The sequence below is a fragment of the Bos indicus x Bos taurus genome, chromosome 18 (assembly GCF_003369695.1).
Source record: "Bos indicus x Bos taurus breed Angus x Brahman F1 hybrid chromosome 18, Bos_hybrid_MaternalHap_v2.0, whole genome shotgun sequence".
Taxonomy (NCBI): domain Eukaryota; kingdom Metazoa; phylum Chordata; class Mammalia; order Artiodactyla; family Bovidae; genus Bos; species Bos indicus x Bos taurus.
Genome location: NC_040093.1, coordinates 26,516,347 through 26,528,525, shown reverse-complemented (window position 1 = coordinate 26,528,525; position 12,179 = coordinate 26,516,347). Strand labels below are relative to the sequence as shown.

Below are 12,179 nucleotides of genomic sequence, written 5' to 3'. Positions count from 1 at the left end.
TTGGCAGTATCTTAGGTTAGGGATTTTCCCGGGATAGCTATCCCACAGTCTGGGTTGCTGTCTCAAGCTGGTTCCCTCAGATTGCCCTCAGGGCATTCAGGCCTGGTCCTGACCCTAAGCAATTCAGCCCGCTCTGCCCTGTCCCTTCCCCGCTTGCTGGTGGGGAATGCAAGAATCTGGGATGCTGCTCCGATGGGAGTTGCTGTTAGGCACATAATCTGTGGGTTTTAATTACTTATTTATTTTTCCTCCCGGTTATTTTGCCCTCTGAGATTCTAAGGCTTGCCACAGACCCGCCAGAGAGAGTATTTCCTGGTATTTGGAAACTTGTCTCTTTTTTAAGACTCCCTTCCTGGGACGGATCTCCGTCCCTACCTCTTTTGTCTCTCTTTTTATCTTTTATATTTTGTCCTACCTCCTTTCGAAGACAATGGGCTGCCTTTCTGGGTGCCTGATGTCCTCTGCCAGCATTCAGAAGTTGTTTTGTAGAATTTGCTTGGTGTTCAAATGTTCTTTCAATGAATTTGTGGGAGAGAAAGTGGTCTCCCCGTCCTATTCCTCTGCCATCTTAGGACTGCCTCACTTGTATGCTTTTAACACCTGTGTTGAGGAGTTGTGGGGAGGAAGAGGTTGTTCTAATTAAGTTCCCAGTGAATGTGTTTCTTACATTTTTGCATTAGTAGACATTCTGTTTTGAGTAGAAAGAGGCTTTTCTTGAAATTCTAAACATTTATATTTTAATTTTACTTTGGACAAAGAGAAGATTTTATCTTTTTATAAAACCTTAGAACTTAGAATATTCATTTAAATAAGACTTTGAAATTTGAGCTGCTTCTGAACATGAGAATTGGAAACAACTTTATCTTGGAGGGTGTTTTGTAGTCGTCTCCTCTGAGCAACAACAGCACTAGCTGACTTTTCTTATCATTACTCTGTGTTTCTTGGGGTAACTGTCTGCATTTCCTTTTAGGCAGGAAGCTATGTTCGTGATGATGCAGTTCCCAACTTGATCCAGTTAATAACCAATAGTGTGGAGATGCATGCCTATACTGTCCAGCGCTTGTACAAAGCAATTCTTGGTGATTATTCTCAGGTAAGTACTTTTACTTTAGGGGGAAAATTGCTGTTATTTTTCTGATATGTTCTTATTACTGTCACTCTTAGAGGTGCCTCAGTTGTGACCTTTATGGTTGGATGACCTATATGATTTGTATTAATCCTTTAAAGGATAAAAATCTTTTTCAAATGACTCTTTTGACAGCAACCTTTGGTGCAAGTGGCTGCATGGTGTATAGGTGAATATGGAGATCTTCTTGTATCTGGCCAATGTGAAGAGGAAGAGCCTATTCAGGTACTCTTTGTCACTCTTGGTTAAGAAAAGGGAAGACAGTGTTTTTGGTTTTAAGAGTAGTGTTTATAATGAGTTGAAGTCGATTCCTTGAAAACCTTTTAAAGAAGCAGTGGTAGAATTATAGATTCATTGGAAAACTTGCTCATTTTTCAGTTGGAACCTACTGGGCCATTGTGAGATTTGAAACTTACCTTTAGGTCCCTCTCCCCACCCCATCATAGTGACTTACATTGTTTCTCTTACCTTCTGGCTGAAGAGAGGTGAGAATGTCATGTTTCCATTTTTTTCTCCCCAGGTAACAGAGGATGAAGTGTTGGATATTTTAGAAAGTGTCCTAATATCTAATATGTCCACCTCTGTGACACGAGGTTATGCCCTCACTGCCATTATGAAGCTTTCTACTCGATTCACCTGTACTGTAAAGTGAGTATGGGGAAAAAGTAGGGTGAACGTGTTTTATAATTTTAAAAAAACTTTTATTTTGGGAAACTTCAAGCAAAGCCAAAAGTAGAATAGTAAAATCAACTGCCTATATCTGTTACTCCTCAGTAACAGTCATCACTTCATGGTTAATCCTTACTGTATAGTTTGTACCCTGTTATCCCTTCATCCCACCACTGCTTAATTTGAAGGTAAAAACTAATGTTTTTAAAATCAGGTATCTGATGTCTATTTTCTTTTTTAAAGTACTGAGTTATTTTCCCATGTAAGGGTTCTGGTTTATTATAATTTTGAGATATCAGAATTGGAAGAAAATCATTTTGGTGTTTAAATCTTTAAATTTTGCTTTTTTAAAAAAAAAACACTGTTTTGAATAGAACTCAATTCTTGGGTCGGTTTCCCAGCCAATCATATTTAATACAGACTTGGTTCTCTCAGACCTGCTGCTTTTATTTATAATGTAAAGCCTCATGAAGAATGGTATTTTTTACCATTTAAATTGTGAAGTATAAGAATTTGGTGTTAGGCAGTGACACTTTGCTTATAAAAGTCTGATGCTATGACCCTTTTGTTGATAAAAGCTTATTACTGTAAAGTTATTCAAGAAGGGAATGAATACTATAAATTTGTTGTTTTGTAGCAAATTAATAATTGGTACTTCTGTTTATCAAATTTTAGGGTATAAGATATTCAACAGACAAAATCTAGCGTTAGAACTAGAATAAACTCTGATGGTCTTGAGCTATCTATTAGATGACCGTAAAGGAAAGGTCTTTTGTTTTTGAAAAATTATGTACATTAAGAAAAGATGAACATTTCAAAATTTTAACCAGAAACCTCTGTTTTAAACACTGTTCTTTCTGCTTGTTTATGAATTTTCTTTTGGATGTTTGAATTTGTTTGTCATTTTATCCCAAAGCCGAATTAAGAAAGTGGTTTCCATCTATGGAAGCAGCATTGATGTGGAACTCCAGCAGAGGGCAGTAGAATACAATGCACTTTTTAAGAAATATGACCATATGAGGTAAGTAAAAGAAACCAAACAATGCATGTGCCTCTTAGCATCCCAAACACTTTGTTGTGATAACCCGTAAAGGAGTTTCATCCCTCATGCTTTATTTATTTATTTATTTTTAAAAGGCTTAAAATGTATTTTAATAAGTTCATGTTGCATTATTCATTTCTCAGAAAAACTTCAAAGGTATTAGGGACAAATCAAACATGGTACACCAGTAAAAAATGCACAGCATAACTACCTAAGATAGGCAAAGCTAAGAGCTACCGTCTGACACTCGGCATACAGCAACCCTGTTCTCAAGATTGTACTAGGCCTATCAAGAAAGCTGTGAATGGCAACATCACAGACACAAAAGGGCCATTTCTGGGTTGTCCTTACCCAAGAAAAAGATGGAGGCAAGTTTAACACAAGATTTTTTAAAGATACACTAAATGAAAATCTCTAAGAGAAAATGTCTTCCTTGGGACATGAAAGGGTAATATATGGGACATAACAGAACCGTATGTATGTTGTCTGTGACCTCTGTGGACATGTGCCTGAATTCCCACCTGGGAGTGATTGGAACAGTGGGGCCAAGGTCATTGGGGGATGTTTGGTTTTTGTGGTATATGTGGCAGGGTCTCTGGGGTGAGACAGTGCACTAAGTCGTGTCCGACTCTTGCGACCCCATGGACTGTAGCCTGCCAGGCTCCTCTGTCTATGGGATTCTCCAGGCAAGAATACTGGAGTGGGTTGCCATTTCTTTCTCCACCTCATGCTTTATTGGTGGGACATCACAACCCCGTTCAGTTCTCACAGCTTGGCTACTTGTGTTTTGTTCGTCTTCTGTTATGCCTAGCCTCTAAAGAAATAAGTGAACCGTGTTCTTCTAGTCCCCTTTTCCCCTTCCTCTTGGTAAGGAAAGTTTTCTTCATTTCCATTTTACTTGGTGAAGAAGTGAGAGTTGTTTTATCTCAGGAGAATCTCATTGAGATACCATTTACTATTACCATTGTGTGTATCTTTTTTCCCCTTTCTGTTGTGCAGTATCTTCTTGATTGGAAACTGCTAATATGTACTTGTTTATCTTTCTTTCATTCCAATTTCTCTGTCACTTAGAATTCTGAGGCTCTTGGGGTTTAGATGGACAGTTTGTCCGTTCAAGGTTTCCTGCCTGCCCTTAATCCAGTCAGGAATGTAGGTCACGTATTCTTGTAATCCAGCTTCTATTTTAGTATATGTGTTGGGATATGGGGAGGGGAGTTGTCTCTCCACATTTGGCTGGAGTATAGTTAACAGTGATTGTTTTGGGTAGGGAATCTAGGTTAACTGCCTAGAATTTAACCACTTCAGATTCTTCCAGGTCTGCCCTGCTTGAGAGAATGCCTGTCATGGAGAAAGTGACCACAAATGGCCCTACTGAGATTGTACAGACAAACGGAGAGACAGACCCAACTCCTCTAGAGACAAAGCCACCGCCCTCAGGGCCACAGCCCACCAGCCAGGTAGCTTTTCCCTTGCTTATCCTCATGATCTTTTGGTTCCTTAGACCCTATCTCTTAGGTGATTCCCTTCAGTGTTCCTGGGTTGATTGATAATTCTGTTCCCTGTTTTTAAGTATTGAAAGGGCTTTGTGTTAGATAACAGATTAGACAGTGACAATGAATAAGATATTATTTCCTTGTTTAGGCCAATGATTTATTGGATTTGTTGGGAGGAAATGACATAACACCTGTTATTCCAACTGCACCTACAAGCAAACCAGCTTCTGCTGGTGGAGAGCTTCTTGATTTGCTGGGAGACATCAACCTTACAGGTGAGGCCAGACTAGAGTTAATTTCATGCTTGGCCAGGTAAGGGCCTTGAATGTAGACTTTCTGTCTAGCACATGAGACAGTTGAAGATGGGAGAGGGTAAGTGAAAAAAAAACAAGAATCTTCACAACATCTGGCCTATGTTGCCATAGTAATACTCTAGAGGTAATTCATAGGGATTCCTCAAAGTCTAATTTTTAGTTTCTGGAGAGTAAATTACTCACAGTGCTTTAAGACAGAAAGAAAAGTCTCAGGCTAGAAAAGAAGCACATCCCAAGAAATACATTACTTTTTCTAGGTTTCTTTCTACTCATGGTTAGTTTCTAGGAGCTGTGGCCATTTGTGGAGAGTGGAAAGATGTTAACCTGTTTTCCTCTTTCCCTCTTCCCCTTTCTTTCTCCTTCGTGTTAAAGCAATGGAAGGATAAAATTATCCAGGATTATAATATTCAAACGTAACTTTTCATTTGGGGATATCTTATCTTTATTGACATGTAGTAGACATTTATAATTAGTGTGTTCAGAGATACTGTAAACACAGGAGATCAAGGGAATATCACTGTAGCATATAATTTCTATCTTAAGTGACTTCTCTAAAAGTGAAATGCAGAGTTGCAGCATACATGACCTTGAGTGGAAAACGGCCGTAGGTTAAGGATGTTGGATGCTTATCTAGACTGGCTATCACAGGCTTACAGGTTTTTTCCTAACATAACTGCCTCCCAGAACTTATGGTTTATATTTATGTCTTAACAAAATTTCAAAATATTGCTTGTCATTGCTTAGGGCCATTCACAGTCAGTTTTAAATCCCGGGATGCCAAAGCTGTCTTGGATATATGGAAAAACAAGAACAACCCCATTTGAAACATAGTGTATGGGGACCTTCCTGGCAGTCCAGTGGTTAGGACTCATGTGCTTTCACTGCTAGGTGCCCAGGTTCAATCCCTGGTCAGGGACTAGGATCTCACAGGCTGTGTGGCGAGGCCAAACAAACAAAAAACCGGAACACAGTGTATAGATGATATGCTTTACTTATTAACATATTAGCGTTTCCATGTTAGTGTATAATCTTCACAATTATAATTTTGAATGGTTGTCTAATATTTGGTAAGTTTAACCATTATTTATTCAGTTCCTTACTATTGGGTATTTTGCTTATTTCCAGATTTTTCTTACCATAACTGATGCCTCAGTAAATATTGTTATTACATAAATTTGCCCAAATTTATTTTGGGTTTACATTCTTAGGCTCAGTTACGTTAGGCTTACTCTTTCTGAATCTGTTTAAAATAAAAATGATTCTTATCATCATAGGGTATTTGTGAGGAATAGTGACTTCGTGCGTGCATAACACATAGTAGGCACTAAATGTTACTTACTTTTTCCTCAATGTCTGTGAATTTCACTGTATAGTCATAAAAAAGCCCTCACAGTTGAAAGATTGACCCTCTTATCTTATTAATTTTTACGTTTTCAATCTAGGGAATGTTTTATATTTGTCCATATTTGTATTATACGTGAATTTCCTTTTTGCACATTCCTTTTGTCTCCTTTAACATTTATTTTGGAGCCTTAATGTTTTGTTTTTGTTCTTTCTTTTTTTTCTAGTGTTAACAAGAAAAAGCAAAATAATGAAATCTAGCTTTTTTTCCCCTTATTCATAATGTATTTTACTTTTTTAATTTATTTTTTAATTAGAGGAACATTGCTTTACAGTGTTGTGTTGGTTTCTGCCATACAACAACATGAATCAGCCATAATTACACACACATCCCCTCCCTGCTATGCCTCCCTCCCCTCACCCTACCCCACTCCTCTCGGTCATCACAGAGCACAGAGCTGGGCTCCCTGTGTTACACAGCAGCTTCCCACCAGCATGTATTTTACGTGTGATAATGTGCATATGTTGATGCTACTTTCTTCGTTCGTCCCACCCTCTCCTTCCCACTCTGTGTCCACAAGTCCATTCGCTACATCTTCATCTCCATTCCTTCCCCGCAAGTGGGTTCATCAGTACCGTTTTTCTAGATTCCATATATATGCGTTAATGTAGGATATTTGTTTTTCTGACTTACTTCACTCTGTAGAACATAATGTGTTTTAAATGCAATTCCCCATTTTTTTTTACAATATTAAGTAAAGTTTTGAGTTCTAGATTCTTTAAGCCATCATTACAGTCAAATCCTGATGTACCATCATTTAAATCAGTATAAATTAGAAAATAAATTTAGTATGTGCTTTTAGAAAAACTTGAGCACTGAGTTTCTGTTGTTTTTTCAGAACTACCTACTGTACCATTATAGGAGGGGAAAAAAGCTACAATTTGAAGGACTAGGGACCAGCAGCAGCAGCAGGGACCCATTTGTTGCCTCTGTGTCTTGGGTAGCCTATGATTTTCCATGGAAAGACGTTTCTAAAATTGTTTTGAAATGGAAATTGTGGGGAAATTCCTAGATTAGTTTTATAAAAACTAGGATAGCTATCTGAATATTTGTTCATATTCTTCATTGGCAATCTGACTGCACATCCTGTGGTGTCCTCCTTTGTTTTAGGTCTCTGTGCTTTGCTTAGTCATATGTATTTCTACCTTATTTGCTAATTTTTACTATATGATTATTTTTTTCCTAGTGTACTTGGGTATTTTTTTTAAAGCTAATTCAACCTTTATTTCATTTTATGAATTTTAAAATGGTGTAATTTCAGCTAATTTCATAAGTAGTTTGACACCAATTTAAGCATAAAATGCATTCTGTTTCTTTTGGTGAATTTTCTTATGCTTCTTCTTAGAATCTTGATTTCTGTCAGTTCATGGTCATGTCCTATCATTTGCCCTCCATAACTTGTTCTTACTTGGAAGGATCAAATAAAAATGATAGACTGACGATTTGGTTTCCCCACTTTATACCACCTTTCCCAGGATGTGTGTGTGTGTGTGTTAACATAATACTCTGCAATATTTAATATATGTAAAACTCAATAAATAAGTCTTGTCTTGATCTTCTTAGCTTGGTAAATAAAATGTTGCTAAGATTGTTGACATTCCCTGTGTACTACCTCCTTTTCTCATTCCCTCTTGATCCCAGAGGTAACTACTATCTATCCTAAAGTAGTGTTAGCTTTGGTGTTTACCATTCCCGTGTATTTTTGGAATGTTAGAGTGTGTAGTAGTATTTTGGCTTTTTAGAACTGGTATCCAATCGAATGTGTACTTTTGTACCTTGCTCTTTTGCTGTGCATTGACTTTGTGAATAATCTATGTTAAGTGTATTTCTAATGCATTCACATTTTCATTGCTGTATGTGTATAGTATTTTGGGCTTTCATGGTAGCTTGGCAGTAAAGAATCTGTCATTGCAGGAGATGTGGTGACACAGGTTCAATCCGTGGGTCAGGAAGATCCCCTGGTGAAGGAAATGGCAGCACACTCGAGTATTCTTGCCTGGGAAATCCCATGGACAGAGGAGCCTGGTGGGCTACAGTCCATGGGGTTGCAAAGAGCTGAACACGACTTAATGACTAAAAAACAACAGACAGTGAATAGTATTTTATTTTGTCAGTGTACCACAATTTACTTACCCATTATTTTGATAGTGAACATTTTGTTTCTAGAATTTCCTTGTTAGAAGTTATCTTGCCCTGCACATTTTTTGTATATGTCTCCATGTGTAAATATGCAAGAATTAAAGCATTCCTAAGAAAGGCAGTGGATCTCAATTGGGGGAGATTTTGCCCACCAGGGATTGGCAGTGTCTGAAGATACTTTTGGTTGTCAGAACTGAGAGGATGCCAGTGGTGCTGAATCCTACAGTGCACAAGACAGCCCCTCACAGCAAAGTCTTATCCAGCCTGAAATTTTGTTAGTTTTGCAGTTGAGGACCTTTAGTTTAAGGGTATACTTGTATTCAACTCTGTTGTTGTTTAGTTGCCAAGTAGTGTCTGACTCTTTGGCGACCCCATGGACTGTAGCCCTGCTAGGCTCCTCTTTCCACAGTATTTCTCAGGCAAGAAGACTGAAGTAAATTGTCATTTCCTTCTCCGGGGCATCTCCCTGACCCAGGGATCCAACCCACATCCCTTGCGTTGCAGGAGGATTCTTTACCGCTGATCCGCCAGGAAAGCCTGTATTCAACTCTGCTACTGCCAAATTGTTCTCCAGTTCACAACCGTGTGGCAGAGATTAGAATTCCCCATTGCTCCATAGTCTTACCAGTATCTGGTGTTATCAGACATTAAAGTATTCACCATGCTGGGGGGATGTGAAGTAGCACCTCATCGGGGTTTTAAATTCCATTTCCCTCATTACTCATAAATTTGAGTATCTCTTTTCGTAATATTCCCTTTTCATTCATGTTTCGTCTGAGAATTGCTTGTGCATTTCTCTTTTTTCTTGTTTTTTGCTTGTACATTTGTCGTACCACTTTTAAATTGGATTATCTTTATTGACTTGTAGAAGATATTTATAGTTTTGGATACTCATCCATTTGTTATTTTGTAGCATACACTTTCTTCTGCCTTTGGTCCATTTTTTGGTGGTATTTTTTAGTGAACAGAAGTTACTCATTTTAAAGTATTTGAAATTTTTAATTCTTTATTTTTATGGTTCATGCTTTTTGCAAATTGTTTAAGGCTTCCTTCCCTTAATTTGAGATCATGATAATTTTCTTATGTGTTCTCTTGGTGGCATTTGTCAGCTAAGATGGACTTAACTGTGGGATGTGTCATTTAGGTGCTCCAGCTGCTGCTCCTGCCCCTGCCTCAGTCCCACAGATATCCCAGCCCCCCTTCTTATTGGATGGGCTTTCATCACAGCCTCTCTTCAATGACATTGCTACAGGTACCGTTACTGGTGTTACCATCATTAGACCTATGAGAAGTAGTTGTTGAAGAAAGGAGGTAGTGATTTGGCAAGCCTTAGGCTGACTGCAACTCGACTGATCTTCCTGTGCTCTCCCAGGCATCCCCTCCATCACAGCGTACAGTAAGAATGGCTTGAAGATTGAATTCACCTTTGAACGGTCAAACACCAACCCCAGTGTCACAGTGATCACGATACAGGCCTCCAACAGCACAGAGCTGGACATGACGGACTTTGTTTTCCAGGCTGCAGTACCAAAGGTACTATAATTGTCTTCTTGGCCTTTATCCTTGAATTAAAAATTGCTGATTATTTTTTTATGCGTTTGGTAAGGGATATATTTTAGTGCCTAGAGATTAAATTTGCAGATTCAACTCAAACTAACAGTAATGTAACTATTACGGTCCATTGGAGCATGTCATTTTTAATGAATACTTTTGCTTAGTCATAAATATTCTTACAGTTAGTATTATAGGATAAAGGAAGTACAGTCTAAAAGTAGTAAGAGAGTAGAATTCTACAAGGAGGTTCATTAATGCTCTGAGTATTGAGGATAGATTGGACTTCTGTAATATAGTGGTGAAGACCTAAGAAACACAAATTCTAACATGGAATTAAAGTTCAATCAAGATGAGAGACTTCATGTATTCTCTTCTAGTCACTGGATCAGAATTTAAAGTTTTTGTCTCTTGATGGTATAAGTGAGAGAAACATCCTCCTTCATTAACATATAGCTAACTATTGATGCAATGACTGCTTGGTTTTGTAAATTGAAGTTTTGTTTATACCAGTTCTTAGTTTAAGGAGTGTTTATGTTCATCGTTGAATTATGAAAAATTTTGAAAAAGAATTCAGAATGAGGAGTGGGCAAGATTTATCTGTAAACGATGAGATAGTAAGTATTTTAGGCTATATGCTGTCAAAGTGCCATTACTGCGATAATACATAAAGGCGCACGGCTCTGTTCCAGTAAAACACTTGCAAAAACAGGTGTGGGTTCGTTCTTGGCCCATGGGCCATATTTTACCAACTCCTGGGATAGATTAGGCTAATCGAATCTTTTCAGTGACTTGTGAGGTATGACATTCAGATAACACAATTTTGGAAATTGAAGACTTTTATTTGTGGTTATTGCTGCCTTTGCATCTGTCTTTATTTTCATTTTTAGGAGTTAGAAAAGTGTAGATGTTTTAGAAGCAGTAGAGTTAGTGGTTTCAATACTAGTTGTGTATGACATTAAGCAGGTTACTTAATCTTTATGCCTCAGTTTCTTTATTTGCAAAGGGGGCCTGTCATCATGATATCTACTTCATAGGGTTTCTTTGAGGAATAAATGAGTTTTATGTGCCAGGTACTGTCTTGTTTGAAGCACTTTTCATGTGTTAGCTTCTACAAATTAGGGTTTTATACTTACTACTTTAGGCTGCCGCTTTAACGCATACCACCTCTGCTTTAAAGCATGGCCTTATTCTTGGTGCTGTACTATACAATGCCTATTTGCATATTATGATGTATCTGGAACTTCAAAACATTGTATATTTCATAGATTCTACTAATAACTGATTTTGCTTTTTGTTCTGAAATTGAGGTACTTTTTTTTTTTAATTTTTTAATTGGAGTATAATTGCTTTACAATGTTGTGTTAGTTTCTGCTGTATAACAATGTGAATTGGCTATAAGTATACATATATCCCTCTGTCTTTAGCTTCCCTCTCACCCTCCCCGCACTCCACCCATCTAGGTCATCACAGAGCACCAAGCAGAGCTCCCTGTGCTCTTCAGCAGCTTGCCACTAGCTGTCTGTTTTATATATGGTGGTGTATATATGTCTGTGCTACTCTCGCAGTTCATCCCACCCTCTTCTTGCCTCCCTGTGTCCACAGATTTGTTCTCTACATTGGTATCTCCATTCCTGCCCTGCAAATAGTTTTAATCCGTATGGGTATATTTTGAAATTGATGCTCTTGTCATAGTTTCATTGGCAGCCTTTCTCTCAGTGGTGTATAAAATAATGGTGTGGATTACAGTTGATGGCATCTAACATTAATCAATTAAATGTAAACAAATAAATATTTTAGTTTATGTAATTTATCTTGACAGTAGACTTATAAGTCCCAGGGTAGGTATACCGTGGACCTTCCTCCCTTCTTTCTTTCCTCCCTCCTACCATTTCTTTCCCCTTTGCCCTTCTTGATTTTCTCTCTCTCCATTCCCTTCTTCCTCCCCCGCTCTTCTTTTTTTTTCTCTTTCTCTTTCTCTCATTCTCCTCTCCAATATTTTAGGAGACTAAACTTTAGGAAATTAAAAAAAATAAGCCTAGTCTATAAAATAGCAACATATATATATATATCGACATATATACTTTACTGTGCCAACTACGACTTACCTATCTTGCTCATAGCACTTTTATCTCTCTTCCCTGTAAACACACAAACAAATCTACCAACACTCAACAAATTATGATGTTTGCTTTTTCACGTCTTTCACTGTATAGGCTAGTTCTGCACGTAATTTTTCTGCTAGTGCTTGTGGTGTTTCATTGTGGAGACCCTGAGGTGTTTCACATCTGTGTGAACAAGCTGCCTCATTTCAGCCTTTCCTGCACCTCCGTCATGTAGGAGTGACCCTTGACACATTCCAGATTATATAGGCTTTAGAAAACAAAGTTCAAGTCTCTGACCTCAACTGTCCAAATACACGGAGGCATGAAGGCTTGTTGTT

The 12,179-nt window shown here is 38.0% G+C and overlaps 1 protein-coding gene across 4 annotated transcripts in view; it reads left to right on the top strand.

Annotated features, from left to right (window-relative positions):
• Positions 1 to 12,179, top strand: part of AP1G1 (adaptor related protein complex 1 subunit gamma 1) — an 84,998-nt gene that overhangs the window by 66,716 nt on the left and 6,103 nt on the right. For all 4 annotated transcript variants that reach the window (XM_027516077.1, XM_027516076.1, XM_027516074.1 and 1 more), the window contains 8 exons: positions 971 to 1,093; positions 1,262 to 1,351; positions 1,647 to 1,774; positions 2,712 to 2,816; positions 4,153 to 4,294; positions 4,479 to 4,605; positions 9,330 to 9,437; positions 9,558 to 9,718. In XM_027516077.1, the coding sequence (XP_027371878.1) occupies positions 971 to 1,093; positions 1,262 to 1,351; positions 1,647 to 1,774; positions 2,712 to 2,816; positions 4,153 to 4,294; positions 4,479 to 4,605; positions 9,330 to 9,437; positions 9,558 to 9,718 (984 nt within the window). The remainder of the gene's footprint in view (positions 1 to 970; positions 1,094 to 1,261; positions 1,352 to 1,646; positions 1,775 to 2,711; positions 2,817 to 4,152; positions 4,295 to 4,478; positions 4,606 to 9,329; positions 9,438 to 9,557; positions 9,719 to 12,179) is intronic.